The sequence below is a fragment of the Rhea pennata genome, chromosome 13, assembly GCF_028389875.1.
Source record: "Rhea pennata isolate bPtePen1 chromosome 13, bPtePen1.pri, whole genome shotgun sequence".
In the NCBI taxonomy this organism is placed as follows: Eukaryota; Metazoa; Chordata; class Aves; order Rheiformes; family Rheidae; genus Rhea; species Rhea pennata.
In genome coordinates, this window is record NC_084675.1 from 8,197,795 (window position 1) to 8,216,958 (window position 19,164).

Here is a 19,164-nt window from a genome sequence, read left to right on the forward strand (position 1 = left end):
TAAAAATCAGCACTGTCCAAGTGAGACCCTAATGCTAATTGCCACGGTATTTCACTGTTTATCTTAGTTGAACTAGCATTACCAGTCCTGGTTGTTAACAACCTCAAGTGGCACTTTATTCGTCTATCAACAGTCTTATCCTGTGAACAAGCAAGCGAAGAACTATAAACACCCACTGCAAAGTCACTCTGTAGGGTTTAAGCTAAAGCCCATGGAAAAAGGAAATTCGCAGAACTCCAGTGAGAACAGAGAAGACACAAGCTCCAAAACAGTGTTTTAATCTACAAAGTTTTATTTTTCTTTTTAATCTTGTAAACCATAAAAAGAGCTTATCAATTATCTGAAATTAGTACAAGAAGAAACGACAACTTGTATAGCAAACCATATTCGAAGGCCCAAATTCAAAGACATGCATGGGGTTCTCCTGGCTCTACAGAACTCTGCTTACAAAGCTGAAGACAAATTTGGCCCAGCTTGAGGCTTTGTGAATTTGCCAGTGAAACGCCTAACAATGTGCTATACTTCATGACCAAACAGAATGGGAACGATAAGTGCAAGTAAAAGCACTCAGAGCCAGGAGGATCTGAACCCCGTATCTTCATCCACAAAATACAGGCTCACCAAAACAGTACATCTCTCGGCTGGTAGTAATTACAGGCTGTTTCGTCTATATGGACCAGGCACTCAAAGGAAGACACGAAACCTACTTCATAAGCATGTTGTGAAAAAAAAAAAAAAAAAAAAAAAAAAAAAAGAAAGCGCAGTGCACATAGTTATCAGTTTGTTAAATTAATATTTGCCCATTGAAAAATTTATATAAAGTCCCTTAACATTATGTCTTCAGCATTCTTAAAAGCTTCTGGAACTTCCTACTCTCAGACCCAGAACACCAAACTGACTAGGCAACTGATCTGGTCCAGTCTGACATTTCTTGTGGTATCAAGATTAGCGTCAGTAAATTTCCACGGCGTAGTCAGTGCTTAGCATCTTGAACACCAGGACAGACATCGAAGCACTCGGCCAACCGATGTGTGTTTGTAATCAAACAGAAAAGAAACTCATGCTACCATTCAAAGCATATTCTACAGACTATTAAAAACACCTGCAGAAACACCTCAGCTTCTGAAAAAAAATACCCTCAGATTGGACTCAGGAAACCTGGGCATCATTTTTCATTCCACCACAGCCCTATTGGTGATTTTCTGTAACTTTCTTTCCTTGTGTCTCCACTTCTCCAGCTGCACACTAGATGTTGACCTCTTCTGGAAAGTCTTTCAAGCTCTCCCAGAGAAAAATAGTTTATGATCTATTGTTACAGTTTTGTGAGTGATAAATATACCATAAAAGATTCAAAATAATACTATGAATACAGTACTCCATAAGGTATTTTCTTGTCTCTTGACTGTCTTTTCGCCTTCTGGTAATTAGTTCTTTGCTACCCCTCCTCTTCTCAAATCTTTCTATCCCTCCCTTGCCAGTCTTCCTTCATAGCTCTAACCTTCACAACAATCCATCTGTGTAGTCCTCAAGTCCTTCTATTTTAAAGCAGAGAAATTAAAAGACCTCATCATATAATTTCTGTTATTTTAGCTGAATAGGATTGAATTGTTCAGAATTATATAGAGATATAAAAGTAAATTATAGTGTCATTGAAACCTCATTATTTAATAACTGTAATCCCAACTGCAAATGAGATGGCAGTTCAATGTCTGTTGAATAATTTCAATAGAAAATTATTTACTTTTCTAAGCCTTATCTTTTTAGCCCATTTTCAGCACATTTTAAACGTATACAAGGCAAAAAATTCCAAGATAACTTCTTCATAAGTCAAATCAACCAAACAGCTGTCAAATATGCAGGGAAAATAAATCACTATGCAATAAATTGAGGCTGGTTTTACTGTTAGGTGCATTAGAGAAATCTTCTCACAGAAATTATTTAGAAAATGTATTAAGTAAGTTCAATTTTCATTTCATGTTTCTGCTTTGGTATGTTTTAAAAAAAGTCTGACAACTAACATGGTGCTGAGTATGACTTGGTTCCCAGCGAAACTGTGGATAAATCATGCTTGAAAACATATTTCCAGATTTTGATGAATTACATCAAGGTAATTAAAGGTGAGGCTTGACTAGCTGACACACTTCTAAACACGAACATTCTTGTCTACGCTCCAGGCAAAAAATCATGTTGAATGATTCGGCAAAGTTGTTTTCTAGCATGATGAATTTTCTCAAGGGCAATCTAGGCCCCAAGGGAGTCACTTTCCTGTTAATTGGAATACAAATGAAATCTGTCATTCAATAACTGAGGTACACAACGACATATGGAGAACAGCAAGCATCCATCGTATCGATATATTTATGTGGCAACTTGTAAACTGTTGAGTATACACAGCAGTTATCCCTTACCAAAGATCACACCCGTCAGAATCCATCTTGTGGCATTCAATACCTAGCTTCTGGCAGAGGACACATTTTAGTACAACCACATGTTCCCTTCAGGGTACTTCTCCAAAGCTTTGCTGTGCTCTGCTCTGCTCATGACGACTACAGCAGGAAGGCAACAGTGGAGGTCAGAGTGGCGTTTTCATTTGGTTTGGCCTTACAGGGCTGGTCTGCGAATATGCCAGGAGAACCTCTACTTCAGCATCCGAGGGCAGAACCGGCCCTGCTTTTCAGTAATGACTATGTGGCGTTTCAAGGACATTTGGAAGCGCCTTGAAATCCTCCAGTGATGTAAGTATAAAGCTCAGTAATTGCTGCTGATCTTAATTAACTTACCAGCTTGATCTTTTATGAACTTCTATATAATTTTAGCTACTACAAAACCATCAACATTAAGAAGCAGAAATATAAATACTGAAATCACTGTCTGCACATTATGCAGACTTCAAACCTGCTCTCCTGGAATGAAATTATAGGCACCCTGAAGCCAGTGGGAGTCTGGGAGTCTTGCCAGAAATTTCACTGGCACAAAGATTTTACTCTGCTATCCTTAGCTTTGTTTACTTCATATTAGGTGGTCATAAAGTTGTGAGAAAAGTTTAGACATCCTCGTTTTCAAGACCCTGGCTATCCAAACATTGTAGCTGTAGAGTTGAGCAAAATTTTTCAGCTGAAATTTTCTTCAGCAAAAAGTGCAAGTTTGGGGATCAACTTATTTTTGCTGAATTGCTTGTGTAAGGACAGAAAAAATAAGTGAAAAGGCTGGGTTTTTATTTGAAATGACTTCATGCCATTCCACTTTATTTTTAAATAGTAACAATACGCTCAACTCCAAAAATAAAATAAAATAAAATAAAAATTCTGGGAAATGAAATGTTTTATTTAACCAGAAACTAATCTATTTTATACAGCTACATTTTTGAACAGCCTGACACAAATTTTATTTTATTTTTTTTTAGGTTTTTAGAATTAATACCAAGCTGAAAAATTGGTAACTCAACACAGCTCTAATAACAGGGGACAAGAAATGTAACTTTGAAACTTGACAGTTTAAATATACAACCAAAGCATACCCAGTCCATACCTTACGGCCTGATCCTGTTCCCCAAAATGTTAATGCAAGCTCTTTCATCAGTGGGATCTGTAAGCACTGACAGCAATTGCAATATGCCCCTGAAATCCACAACAAGGAGAAGGAAATATACTTTATGTACTAGTAAAACTTTAATTAGCAGGGGGTTCTCTTGAGACAGTTTTTGCTGTTAAATAAATAGAGCATTTAGTCAAAACCATCTATATTTACTATACAAAATACTGAAAAGCAAACATTTTTAAGAGATACGGAAACTTAGGGTTCTCTGAAAAGAAAACTGTGCTACATGTAATTCACACTTAATGCACGTAACACAAATGCAACACAGTATTTAAATACTGTATGTTCACACATGGCTGGTGTAAAGTTTTAACATGGGGATGCCACGATATTAAAATTCATTTGCATTCCACAGAATCTAAGCAAGGCAGGCTTTGTCTGTTGAATCTCCAAATATAATAAAACAAAACGAATCCACACAAAGTTGTAACCAATGCTCAGCTGTGTCGTATTTCAAAGCTCACTTGCACAGCTAGTAGTGCACGCCCTTCAGCCAGATGGGATTTTGTGATCGCTGCTGTTACCTTTTCTAGCAAAATATCTTTGGGTGAGAGACCACTTAAGCCCCTTCACTGCCCTTTCTTAGCAAAGCCCTTTCTGCTGAGAGCAGTCTGGTCTTGTAGCACATTTTCTAGTTTTCAGCAACGATCTGCACTAAAAAAATTGACCAAGAAAGAAGCCCCGGCCTTTCGGGCACTGCTCTGCTGAAAAGAGAGCAGCTTTAATTACATCGTCAGAACAAATAGCATGGCATCCCGTCCTAGGTGGAATGTACACTCGGGTGTTTGCATGCGGTATAACGTAAGTCACTTGAATACATCAGACTTTGTTAACACTATAATATAAATAAGCTTATTCCTTCTACTAGACATATAAATGCCTTTTTTTTTTTTGCAGTCCATAATTATATATACATTGAAAAGAATGATACACAAGCAGCAAAAAAGGCTTAGACTAGAACAACTCAGTGGTAACTAACCAAATTTGCGGCCTTTTCATATTTTCAGTACAGAAAATTCTGAATATAAATATTTTTGGACTTTAGGAATTTAAAAAATAAACAGAACAGTATAGTTGTCACACAGATCAAACACATTTTTAAAACATTATGTAAGATTTAACAGAACACACTGTTGACAGCTAAAAAAAATAAAATAAAATAAACCAGATTTTTTAAAGAGGACAATAAGTCTAAACAACTGCTGATTCGGAGAGACAAGAGATGGACCTAATTACCAAGAAGCAATGATTCTATTCCAATTCCACAAGAAGGCAAGGCTTTCAACTTTATTTTCTTTAGAAGTCGATGTCTCCATGTTCTTAGAAAGGACAACATCCTTCTAAAAGTTGCAACTGTTCAGCAGCAGGGGAATACCCCATTTTAAACTGATCAAAACCGTAGTCAGAAAAAAAAAATAGCCATAAAGGTCTTATAATAATGTGGGATAGTTACATTTTACAATATATACTATAGACAAAATACCACAACATTTAAAAGAAATTGAAACCAGAAGCACGTATTTTTGATAGCACAATTACGCTCTGAGGCGAGGAGTTCTCTGCTTTAAAGTTCCAAAAGCAACATACGTGTTTTTGAGTCGCTTCCTACCTGCAAAATGGTGATCTGTACAAAACCCAACTGAATGTATTATAAATCTGGGCCCCACAGAAAGTAAAACTTGAATGTTCTGACTCTTCCTTTTCACTGTTCCAATTTGCTTTTGGCCTTCAAATTTCTCAGCAGCCAGTAAGGGCTGGCGAGTCTGGTCTCAGTCTCCTTCATGGAATGGAAGCCCTTTGAAAAGAAACAAGTACAAGAGGCCATAATGACCATGAATGATAGTTTCCGAATGCTGAATTGTCTCCAAAAAGGGAAAAGCACAAATTTGTAGGAACTGGGGAAATTTAAATTGGAGGCACCTAAGAAAATGCCACGACATACGTTTATCATAACATACTTTAAAAGTCACTGTTGTGGCAAAAAATTATAATGTTAATATTCAAACCACAGATTTCTAAAACACAACAAAATGTACCTGAGAGTGTGCATATTTATATATATATATATTTATATTTATACTTTTATATATATTTGCCAACATTTAAAGTGAGAAAGTATATTTTCCTCAATTCTTTTGCAAAACAAAGAATTGCGGATTTAAACAAAACAAAACCCCAGAACAACCCCTCTCCTTCCCAACCTCCCTCCTCCCCCCCCAATGAATTATACTTATGGCCCAAGCACTAAATCCTAGTGATGGTTTTGAAAACCCCATGTCACATCCTCCTCTTTTCAGATGGTTTCCCAAAACAGAATGGAGAGTAAGCAATAGAAAAAACAAAAGTAAAAGAAGTATATTTAAATATTACCCAGTATATAACAGACTGTACTTGTGTCAGTAAAGACTCTCAAAGAAAATAAAGTGTAAGTTGTACAAATGTAGCTCTGTTTACAAGTATAGCTAGTATTTCCTTCTAATTATTAAGATAGTTTGAAAGGATGTGAACACAAACAGGCTACATGAATGCAGTATATTAAATCCCCCTGTAGCACATTACAATCAATAAAAAGAAAATAAAATTTGAATAATACTAGAGGTAGCAGCTGTTTGTTTTTCTGTTATTCTGAGTATCTCTGGAGTCCAAACCTTCGAACATTGCTCCCCTGATAAAAGGCTTGTGTGCGATCAGCCGACATACAGCAGACTAGTAAGCTAGATGTCTGCAATAGTGTTTGAAGTATCTTTTCTACTACAGTGGAAGTAGTACTTGTAAAGAAGTGCGTTGACAACCTGCATTAAATCACAGCTCAAAAAGCTATGGCTGTTTGCTGTTTTACAAGCCACTTAAAAAAAAGAAAGAAAGAAAAAAAAATAAATCAATCCACAAGTTGTTTAAGCAAGCTATGCAATTCCACAACATATAAATAGGGTAAGTTTCAAGAGTTCCATATAATCTCTAAAATATATGCTAGCTGAATATTAATGGAGTATCAATAATATTAATCATAGTAATGCCTTAATTCTGGTGCCACAAGAAAGTGTTTCCTTCATATGGGATGATTCCTGGAGGATGCTGGTGGGATCTGTTTTATGTCTGGTAGAAGTGATGGTAGTGGTGGTGGTGCTCATGGTGGTGGTGGTGTTCATGTCTCTGTATCATTTGTCCAACTTGGCCTTCATATAAAATGACTGTGGGCAGGTCTCTCACATGTTCCTTTTCCACAACTGTCCCGGGAGACTGAAAAGTTTTGCACATTTGGTGATTCTCCTTTGCTCTCTGCTTGTGCTTCTTGTGAACCTGTTGAGACTGCAAGGGGAGGTAAGGAAGATTCTGGCCCACCCGTGCACTTGGGGAAGCCACTGGCATGGGCGCCCCCTGAAAAGGTTTATTTCTTACTGCCCTTCCAGGATGCACAGAAGCAACATTTTTGCCCTGGGCCTTCGGAGACCTTACAAAGTGCTTGTTTGAGTCCTGGCTCCGGAGCCTCTGTTGGATTTCTGCAATCTTGGCGTATGAACTCTCAGCTAAATTGATGTAGCTTGGATCCACCACTTGAGATTTCCTATGATGAGCATGGAAGTTTTCAGGTTCATGAGAACGGGATCTAGTCTGATTCACAACTCTGCTTGGTGGATCATGCTTCTGAGCTGCTGGAGGAGATCCTAGGAAATAACAAGCTGACTTAGTCATCTAGTATTTCAAAGGTTTAATTAGTAGCATGCAGTTGGCAGGGATAGCATCATTGGCAGAGTGAATTTTTCCTAAGGAAATGAATGCAATTATAGCTGTCTAGTTTAATAGACATTTAATAATTCTGATTAGTAAATAACATACACACACACACAAAAGTCTTTAGATTATCTTCTCTTGGTCATCATCCGTCTGATTCTTCAAAATAACTGAGTGGAATAGTAAAATTCAGCAGAGGTCAGGGAAAGGGAGGAAATCCAGATTCCTTGAATTTGGGGGCAGATGTTCAATTTCCAGGTATGTACCCACACTCTTTAATTTTTGGGTCAGCAGTGGCTACAAAACCCAAAGTATGGGCTGGTTCAGCTCAGGAACAACCTGTGCCATCCTAGCTTTACACATAGGCTAAACTTAATAGATTAGACGTAAAAATTGGTCTCCTAGGCTCACCTCCAAGTTTAGCTACATAAACAAATATTTTAAAGCACTCCATTGTGATTTCACCTTTACCAGTAATTATCCTACAGTATTCAGCCCTACTACTTCCAAGAAGTTGCTACAGACCAGTCATACAGGTTCAAAATCCATTGCCCCTGATTTGGAATAAATACGTAAGTGAAGAAAGAAAAGGCCAAAAGGTTGAACCATAAATTACCAAATTACCTGGCCCAAATTTTGATGTGTAGTTTTCTATTCCTGCAAGATCCAAATAGTGGTTTCTCCTTTCAATGTTCTCATCAACACAATGACGATAGCACCCACTTTGCTCTGCATTGTTCTCACTCTGGTGATATCTGTCAGCAGGAAGCAAAGTTACAATTCAGCAGAACTTCTTTAAAATTGTTATCACCATCTGCAAAACAACAACTAATGTGCCCTTTGAAGTGACAAGAGTTGCTCACAAAGCAACAACAAGCACTTGAAATTCTGCATGACCGGATTTGCTAAGTCAATAGGCCTGAACTGACTGTTCTTTCCCCTCGTATAAATTGACCCCGATGATGAAAAGCAAAGGATGCTTTCAAATTCTATCAAACATGCAAAAACAAATGAAAATGCTCCAAGGGTTTATTACATTCTGTCTTAGGGCCAAATCATTCAGCTAGTTCTCAATCTGGACATGCCAAAGAAAACCTGCTGTTTGATACAACTGTTCCCACTGCTATCAGGAAACACTGGGACAAGCCTTAATATCCACATATATCTGCTTCAGAAGGCCAGGTAAGAGTACAGGTGTATTAACTAGAGAGCACCTGAGGAGAAAAAGCATTGGCAGAGTTGCTGGAGGTAACTGCTGCCTTCCGAAATACAATTAAAAAGGTCAGATTAGCCCCTGGCTTCAGCAAGTTGACTCCTTTTCCTGCTCAGCTTTGCAGTTTTATTTATAGCAGAACTATTTCCTGAGAATGAATATCTGAAATACCATTCATTTATGAGGCAGGAAAAAAAATCAGCCAGAGGTTTACAAAATTGTAGCCAATAATGCCAAACAATTTAATTCAGCAATTTAAATGGACTGGCTGCAGATATTAGTGTCTTCAACGGAACAAAAGGGATAAGCAGAAAACTCCTGATTAAATCACTGCCTGTCATTCAGATACTTCAGTCTTCAAGACCATAAAGACATTTGAAAGACTTTCATTTTATATGCTCTGTGCAAATGCACTGAAAGACCAGAATATTGCCCTGTATTTTACACCAGTTGCTAAATACAGGTTCCATTCCATAAAGTGCCAAATATACTGTTTCTAGTCTATTAACACATTTGCAGATTTCCAGAAGCTAATAATCCCACTGAGCTTTGGCACAGGCTGCTCTCCTGGTTTAGGGTCAGAGGGTTTAGGACACTACAGAACTGAGTCCCTAGTGTCTTTGTCAGGCACAGATCTATAGTTTCTTTGATAAAAGTCACCAGGCTTAACCTACATGGAAGATCATGTTTGCTGCACTTTGAAAGGGGTAGATTCTCCTGAATAGAGGAGAGCCCGCCTGGAAAAGCAGTGAAGGTTTAAAGACTCTGCAGTCACCTTTGAATACCAGAAGTGACATGAGGTACTGTCAAAAAGAGGGATTGTCCTGACATTTTTTATTTTTAGGTAGATAGCCAACTCTTGCACCTTTCCTGCCTCAGACACACCTTTATAGGACCATACACTTTAGCAAGCCAACTTAAAGATCTTGGGGCTAAAACCTGGCTACCTGAAGGCTGCCATGCTTGAGTTGCCTACAGAAACCAACGGGAGTCGCACAAGTGTTAAGGACAACGCACAGCTAACCCAGAAAAAGCATCACTGGGTTTGATCTAGCATGATGAAGCAACACTATATACAGTAGTGTCTGTTGAAAGCCGAGTTAACAGAGAACCTGCTCTTCTTTGTTATTGTAATAAATTCCATCTCTCATCAAGACAGAGAAAAACTACACAAGTACTGCCACAGCCCTGCAAGCTAATAACCTTCTTACACACAAGATGACGTTCAATAATGCAAATATAAGCCATGAAGCAATTACACACTGATGAGAGATGTGCCCTACTGTCAAAGAGAACTTAAAGTACTTCTGAGAAATAACGCTTCGGCATCCAGCTCCCGAATGCTTTTTTTTTTGCATATGTATGGGAAGATACAGGCATCATGCACTACATCAAGCACAGGCCGTAAGAATATACATTGTTGTTGCTGGTTTCTGTCTTTCTTTCTTTTTCCAACCGAAAAGATGCCTGTTTAAGTATTTGTGCAGTATATGAAAGCCCTTTCTAAAATTCCCACATTATCCACAAAGTTGCCTGCCAGTGCTCCTCCACCATCCATTTTATAATATATATGCTGGGGAAGACAGCCATAAATCTGCTTACTTGATCTTGATAGCCCTATGGATGAAAATTCTTTCCTGTAGCTTCCAGGGGATGAAAAATCCCACCCACCATCTATCTCCCACTTTACAGATAAAACCACCTCTATCCATTTTATCTTGAATACTAATCACATCTTCCCTAGAATTCCTAAGTGACTGAATTTGCAAAGTGTGTGTACTTCACACAAGTCTTCAGTGCTGCTCTCAAGGGGAAGCCTCTGCATTAACACCTGGAGCTACTGCTGAGCCTTGAACGGGCTTGGCAGTTTGGCCAGAGTGCACGGAGACCCAAACGCACGCACAGGGGCCAGGTTGTGTCCTGGCGACATTTAAGATACAGCAAAACCTGTCAGAGGCTGACAGATGCCTGATAGCGATCAGCCCAGCTCAAGATTCAGGTTTGTCTTAAGAAGCCTCTAACTGAAGGGATGACAAGGACAAACAGGGCTGAGCTCTGCCCCAATATTTGACGCATTTATGGCTGCAAATTTAAGTGGAAACGGCTAACATTCATAAAACAATTACATTTATAAAAACAGGGCTTTAACATGGATTGTGGAAGGAACTTTGAACTGGAAAGGGATTTTTGCTATAAATTATCAAAAAAATCCCAGTCCATTAAATTCAAATAGAGCAAACATTTGCTAATGGGCACAAGAAATCTGAGCACCACATCCAGGCCAGCAAGTAAAAACATGGAATATTCTTCAGGTAGGAAAAAATTTACAAAGAGTTGTTAACAAAGGGTTAGAAATCATTTTATAGTCTGAAATTTGATCTTACTGGGATTCACTCACTAGGATAATTCACTAGCATTTATACTCAATCTAGAAAGGGGAAGCAGTTTTTGCTGTTATTTTTAAGAAAACTGAATGCTTCTCCTCCCGATAAATTTATTAAAATACATACATTTCTTTGGACAAATTCCTCTAAATCCATGAAAGGCCTAAACTTTTTTTTTTTTTTTTTTAATTTGCAGCCAAAGAAACAAATACTGCTAATGATTTAATTCTATTACTGTAGTATCTGTGCAAAAATTTCCCTTTGCCTTAGCATGAAATCTTCAACTAAACAAAACCTATATACTCACACAGAGATGAACTATCTAGACCAACTGACATATGTTGAAATATATCAGAATTACCTGCTTTTGTTTTGTTTTTCTACGCATTAAACCAACAAATTCAAAAAAGGAATAGCACACCTACACTCAACTGAGAGACAAGTATCATTGTCAGCTGTAAAAATTAAAAAAAAAATACTTGAAAGATACATTGCAAATGACTACCACATAATCTGGAGTTCAGTGGAGGTAATATCTAAAACACAGATGGAACTTAGGATAATAGGGTGTTCTCAGGGTACGTGCTCTTGCTAACCTTGCAAATGGCATAGTAACATCCTTCAGAGCAATAAAGCCTATTCCAGATTGGCATCCAAAATAATGTTAGACATTCTGTTAAGGGAGAACTAAACCTCCTTTTCCTTTTTTTTAATCTAATCTCTAGACGGCTGCAAGTATACCTGTAGCTGTGCAAAAAAGAAGTACTGGACTTGTACTTAGTGGGAAATAGATACATTCTGAGTCATAGAGGCAGAATTCCATCAAAGACAACAGATGTATTTTTTCAAGTGGTGAAATGTATTTGGAAACGTTAAAAAAATAAAATAGGAATGATCCAAAATTTCTTTTAAGTTTAACATAAAGGTAGAAGTTCTAAGCAAGCAGCTAATTCCTAGCTGGGTGTTACCTCATGACTAATCCCCTAAGGGAAAAGTTGTCCTAAAGATTCTGAGATAATGGGGAAGCGATGGGATGGGAGTCAGCTGAGGTAGCTGCTCTGCAAAGCCACTGTGAAGTAAGGAAGGAGTTTACATCTCACACCAACGGGATGAGCACACTTCAAAGCGGACACGAACTCCCCTACGGCTGCTCTGCAGGATGGACCCTACGCACGGCACTTGCCGAGATGCTGACTCTGTCTGCTGCTCTGCAAAGGCTGCCTTCCTCCTTCCTTTCCTAGATACTGTAGCCAGTGCCTTTAGGAGAAAAGGCAGCAGAAAAGAGGCAGGTCTGGTTAGGACCTGTTAAACAAGACAGAGACAGTTAATAAAGCTTGGAGCTAATTGCATTAATCAGTGAAGAAGATGGGCTGAAAGGAGGACAGAGATAGGCAGGAACTGGTCTCTAGGAAGATAAAAAGATTTTAGGGCACTCCTAGCTGAAAGGTACACTATTCTGCATTAAACTCCACTAACAGGTACAGTATTTGCAGATGGCATCTAAAAGGACAGTGAGCATCCTCCCAAAGAGCCAAAAGAAGAAGAAAAATTGTAAATACCAGAAACTACAGGTTTGATTTTTTTTTTTAATTTAATAAAAGACCTAAATGCAATTTAAATGTTCTTGTTGCTTCTTTTGTACAGAGCTTCCACCAGTGGAATCTGTTGCCTGTTGCACGGTGAAAAATCATACAATTTCTCTGTTTTAACATAATAAAAAAATAAAGAAAAGAAAAAAATCAGCAGGTGAAGTTTCATCAAAGCTAGCCCTGTCTCTCAGGAGACAGAGTTCTCTGCTCTTACCTGACAGAAGCCCGCTGCTTCTTTTCAGAGCTTCTTACTTCTTCATTGGCTTTGCTTTCAGCTCTGTGCCGGGCACTCTGCAAATCTGCCACCAAGAAAAAGTACATTATTCTCCTATGACTGTTGTTGTTAGTCTGTCTGTCTAACAGGCTACCTTGGCTGCGGGATGTGAGTCAGGGCTAGGCTGCAAGCCATGCGGTAGGTTAGACTGAGCCACATTTGCACTTGGGAGCCCTCGGGAGCCCTTGTTAGTTTGGAGCTCAACACCGTACTAATGCATCATGCAGCTTCCCAGCAGTGCAAATTTGCTTGTAACTGCACTTGACTGAGTGGATGCATATATTAAAACTCAGATACCATATATTAAAACTCAGATACCAAGAGTCTCCTTTTCAATAAGGTGCTCACATTTTTCTACTGAAATATTACTTTAGGTACTTTCACTGTTTGAATTTAGCACTATTTTATCTACTGAAGTGACCATGCTGATACACCTATTACTAGAGAGAACACAACGTGAATAAACCACCACAGTATAAGTCACTTTATAATGGTATATATGGCAGACTCTGCCAGTATTAAAAAATGGTGCATTTTTTATGCATAGACCAACCTTGATAATAGATGCCTCATTGTTAACATAACATTGTAGGCTAACACTGTAGCCTACAGTGCCTTCCATATTTCCTGTGTGTGTCTGGTAACAGGGCTTGGCCCACTATTTTTCCTTAAAATCGATCAGCACACATCAGCCATGATCTTTTCATTACCAAGTATTTACTAACTAACTGAAAGACCTGTCCAGGTTTCATACACTTCAGAATTTGAAGTGAAAGGGGCAAATAATGATTTTTCTCCTCCTACTACTTCACTGCTTACAAATTCAAGATGAGAGCAAGAATTTAAATCAGAGGTATGATTTTTATAGTATTTTATCCTTACTGAGGTTCTAGTTTAGAAATAGCTACAGTGATAAAAGGTTATTTACACGGAACTATTTACTCTCAGCCAGCTGTAGTGATAGCTATGCACAGGCATAAAGCATTTTTACATTGATCCAACTGTTTCCATACAAAGTGAAAGCTTTAACTATACCAGTAAATCTAAAGCAGTACAAACAGAAAAAAAACCCCTTAATCTGCCTTGCAGCACACAAACACAATCACACAACACGTAAGGTGTCGCTGCTGCCGAGAGGAAGCAATCCATCAGGATGGAGACCTTAACTCATTTAAGGGACACTGAAAGAAGGATAGGCAATTTTGCACCTGAGATCTTAAATAGGTTCATGGGGACTAAAAAAACCCACAAAATTACCAGCCTTGACTAATGTATATATTTATTTGTATTGACAAAATACAGAGATGAATCTTTAAGGTCTCCTTAAAGATGTTCAAAATTTTTTCCTAACAGCTGATTGCACACAGCTGATTGCACACACTTACCAGAATGATTTAACAAGATACTCTTTTTCTTCTGGCTGCTGTCAGGTGCCACAGTAAGTTTCACTCGCAGAGTTTTGCTGGAACTAGGAGAATGGTTTACTGATGCATCAACTACCTCATAGATGGTATGAAGCAAGCTGGTAATATCCTATAGTTGGATTAAAACACAAAAAGACACAATATTATGAAAGTGGTATGCAACCTACAGCTTTGATGCATAAAACTGTTTTGGATCTGAGACTATTAAATCCTGAAGCAACCTCCAAACTCACTGAATTTTAAAGGAGCAAAACTTCCTACAACCTTAGAGGAGTAAATCCATTTTCTCTTTTGTTAATCCTCATCTTTCCTAGCTCAGACTGTAATTTAACTGACAGTCAGAAGGAAGGGTTCAAGCAGATAAATATCCTTCAGCATCAAATGATGCATGATTTATGAAATAGGGCAAACCAGACCAAAATAATAACAAATGCACAACTTATTCCATACACTGTGAATTAGCCAAATGGTATTTCTTTCCTTTAGTTTCAAAAGAACTGAGGGATAATTATTCATGCTGCACTAAAAATTGAGTTCATATGACCAAAACAAATACAGCAACCAAAGAAACATGGCACCTTCAGGAAATCTTACTACTACTTGTTATTTTCTTGGAATCATTAAATGGTAGATTGCATAGAGAAAAACTAGTTAGAGATGTGGAAGGATCATAAACCTTAGGTGTGGAATTAAATTAGATCTGAATGTCATTCTGTCATACACATACTGTAGTCTAGCCTGCTTTGCAGAATTCAAATCAATTCTAAACTTACATTTTTAAACAACAGAGATTATCCACTCTGGCCTATGAGAGGATATTCTTCATATGCCTCCTTGAAGGCAACGGGACATGAGCAAATGCTCAAGTGTCCAGTCGTATCAGAAGGAACTTTAGCCAGTTTTGCAAGTCAGTTGTCTCCACTGGCAGTAGGAGGAACACTACACTCCTCATCGCTTAGCAGCTGGAGATGCTAGAAGTTCTCTCCTGCTTAACTAATCCAGGCAGGCTTCAATAACGTATCACTTTAAATTGCCAGGATGAACAGGAAATTTCTTGGCTCACTCTTTCTCCCCAAAGGGATTTCACACAGGTTTATTTCAGGCACCAGCCTAGGGCCAAATTATACTGGTCATAGCAGGCTATAAGCATTCAACATACAACTGAAAAGTTTTCCATGCTGGTCTTCCTGTTCTTTGATCTGTCCTAGGACCTATGCTCTTTCCAGATGCCTGCAAGCACAAAGGAAATATCCAAATCATCCTTTGTTAAGTATAACTGGTTCTTAGGAAGATGAAGTCAGTTCAATAAAGACTGAAAAATTCTAGGATTTTCCTTTGCTCAGAGGTGATGCTCTTAGAGGCAGGCTCAAAGTTTAGCATGCCCTACAGCCCTAGCAGCCAATATGCCATACACTCCTCATTATCTGACCAGCTTTAAAGGGGACACAGAAATACTAATCTCTGTTCACATAGAATATTTTGTCCTTAATAGACATTTAGAGAAATACTGGCCTTACAGCCACCACAAACGGATTTTATAATAATTTTCCAGCTCAACGGGCAGGATAACTAAACCCTAGAGGGCCCAGATTTTGTCTTAATATGTATCCTCTGCAACTTTCTCAAATTCAGTGGAATTTCTCCAGACTTGTGACTTCAAGATCAAATATTCATAAAACACAGAAAAATTTGGAGTCTCTCCATTCTTCCCCTACTGAAATTTTTTTCTACCATTGCTGTAAGAGTCTCTGTATGTAGGCTGTCACTACCATGTCCTGCTGGACAAGTTTTGAACTGTGATTGAACTGTCCTACCTGCAGCTGCTTTCCATCCTCCTGACAAGAACCACTGTCTACAGTCTGCATAAGGAAAGGCTGCTCAGTGACAACCTGGTGGTCCCCTCACAGCTCTTTAACACATTTCACTTCTCTCACTTCCACTCTGATTTGAAACCTAGCCAGACCTCTAAATAGAAAGAGCACTATCTGTCCGCCAGCTTCAAAGACTGGATTCTCACTGTATCTAAAAGAAAAATTCAGCCAAACAAGGACATAAATAGACAAGCAAACAAAACATCCATTGATGGCACCTTCTAGGAGCCTTGTGCTATAATGCTACACACCTTCATAAACCAAATCTTCTCTTTCAGCAGAATACTTACGCACCATGATTATATTTAATGGGACCTCATCCACTCAGCACTTGGATGAAGAGACTCTTCCTGGACAGCCCTTAGCGAGTGCCCTCCCCTTGCACCCTGCTCTCCAAGCCGTGCTTGGCCAACGCTGCAGCTTTCTGCGTGAGACTGCTCTCAAGAGATTGTTATAAATAACTCCTTCCTCAACAAGAATCTAACCCCCTCTCTTTTTTTCAGTTGCACCACATTTGTATGAGCTGACCATCTACTCTCTCTTTACTTCAACAGGCAAAGAGCAGAAGCCTTTACTCCTTATGTTCTTTCAAATAATACTTTTTTTTTTCCTGGTGGTGTGGTCTAACTTGCTAACTTTATAATCTGTCCTTGTATTTTCCTTTTGTTCTGCGTGGGTCTTTCTCAACAAACCACTTGTCTCAGCAGTTTAAAAAGTATTCCCAAATACTGCCAAGGAAGGCCAGATGCAGCACTTGTGTGACATAAGCTTTGCAAGTCAGAAATATGTATGTGTATGCATCACATCAGGACAACTTACATCTCGCAGACAAACAGGCCTGAATTAACCCAAATCAACATCCAGACACCAGGAAGCTGAGGAGACTGCACAAAGATATCAGAACACCTTGTGGTTTTATAATTCTGCTGCTTTTGCACTTTGTTACTTTTCAATGCTCAGCTTCCTCCATGACAATCTGCTCTGCTGCACATTTTGGAACTGAACAAACGTGGTCGTCAGACTGGATGTATACCAAGATCGAGGTTAGGAATATACATAAGTAACCACTTAATGCTTATGCTGATCTTTTAAACACCAGTAGCAACATTTTCATTATAGGATTCATTCACTTGTGGTCCTAAGTCGGGGTTGGAAGTTCAGGGAAACTGACAGCTCTGATTCGGTCACACAAGTCTGCCGAGGTCACTAACCACTTGCCCATCTGTCAAGCTTCTGGCCAAGTAGCTACCCGCTACAGGCAGCTGGAATCTCCTGCTGCTTTCTAGTTATTTCTTCACGATTATAACATCCAAATTCCTGAGGTACTGATCTGGTAGGAACTAAAACAGTCATTCTTCAAGTTTTGAACTGTGATTGAAAGTACCTTCTCACAGCCCATTTCTGGGCAGCTAATATGGTATTGGCCTCTTGCCAAATTAGTAGCACTAGACAACTACAATATACATTACAAAATTTGTGTTTTATAGCCATGGCTATAATTATCCCCAAAGGAATTTTCATCTTCCAGCAGGCCTGCCATGAGGGTGGCGCAATTTATGTTTCCCTTGAAACCTGTCGCACTGAACATTACTTGAATTTAAATTCCTTAAAGAGCTACCTACAACTGTTGAAACAGCTTTACCTTCCACTCACGAGCTTGTATACTAGTGGTTTCACCTTCCTCAAAAAAATTCAGTGTCAACAATCAAGAATAAAAACTATTTAACTTTTTCTTTCTCCTGGTACACCAACCAGCATGTCTCTTTCTTTTAACAAAGAAATCAACTTTTCTGTACTATGCATTACAATTTTACTGGTCACATGATTCTGCAACTGCTTGATATTGCTAAGACTTGCGCAGCTGTTCCTGCACAAAAACTTTCATCTCACATTTCTCAAACTTCCTCCCTTTTTCATGAAAAATAAAGAAGAACATAATTTCCAGTTTCCCATTTTGCCAAAAGTACCATTTTTATTGAAATAGTTTAAATCAGTTTTAGTTAAAAATTATCATTTTTTTAAAAAAAAAGTATTTTAAAGAAGGAAGAGAAATAATAGCACAAAAGATATTTCTCCTTTATAGCAAATTAATTATATTTAGTGGAGAAGTAGCCTGTGTGAGCCCAAATGACTTCTAAAGGGCTTCTGGTGTTCAGAATTTCTACTGGAATAGTTATTTTAATCAAGTAAGAAAACTGAAACTGTGATATTTTTCTTCAAAGAGAAAAACAAAGGCTTTCTGGGTAGCATTCAAGCAGCCAGCACATGCCATACCCTGATTTGTTTGTGTCTTGCTTACTGAAGACTACAGTTCTTTCTAGGGCTGAAGGATTTAACAATGTTAATCTTCATGTTTTTCACATCCTATTTTATCAAAGAGCTAACACAATAAAGTATACTAAAAAGAGCAACTTCAACAGATTGCCAGAAATAATTGCAATAGAAATATCCAGAAATGTGTGGTTAAGGCCAAACACGTATGGTGCACGCCAGAATGTTACAGGTCTCCAGTGGGAGACTGGTGGGAATTCAGAACATCCAGGGACACTAACGGGCCCACAAAAAAGAGAAAGAACAAGTGACATTTAAATATTCATCACTCCTTTCAGAACTCATGTTACTGAGAAAGTCCTCATCCCAGGTATTAATTTTTTGCTTCTAAGAAATATTAATGGTAGAGGAGCACTCCTTTTTTTCCAGCCTTAGCACTGCTTCTCAGCAGAGGACTAGCTGTTAGCAAACTAAGGATTCTCCTGAGGAAACTAAGAGGCTTTTCCAGCTGAATTAATTTAACAGAACAGGACATTTGCACAAAGAGAGAGATAACCAATGAGTTTTAACACTGAGAAGAAACTTTCAATTTGGTTCTTTATAACAAAAAAGTTAGAAGGATTCTTTCTTAATATTTCTCTCTGGTGCAAATTACCAAATCTAATGGCTGCCAACGATGGGCCCTCTGATACGGCAGATAGCCACCCCTATCTGTCAGCTCCATTGCTGATCTTTAATTAATACAGTAGTGACAAGCACAGCAAAGAAAATAAGCTTCAGGAAAGGGGCCAGGCTGATAAATCATAGCC

General features: G+C 38.5%; 1 protein-coding gene across 1 annotated transcript in view; it reads right to left on the reverse strand.

Annotated features, from left to right (window-relative positions):
• Positions 1-5,837: 5,837 nt before the first annotated feature.
• NKD1 (NKD inhibitor of WNT signaling pathway 1) overlaps positions 5,838-19,164 on the reverse strand; it is a 105,505-nt gene continuing 92,178 nt past the window's right edge. The window contains exons 7-10 of the mRNA XM_062586526.1: positions 14,175-14,322; positions 12,730-12,814; positions 7,954-8,084; positions 5,838-7,262 (exon numbers count right to left, since the gene is read on the reverse strand). Coding sequence (XP_062442510.1) covers positions 6,688-7,262; positions 7,954-8,084; positions 12,730-12,814; positions 14,175-14,322 — 939 coding nt within the window. The 3' untranslated portion in view covers positions 5,838-6,687. The remainder of the gene's footprint in view (positions 7,263-7,953; positions 8,085-12,729; positions 12,815-14,174; positions 14,323-19,164) is intronic.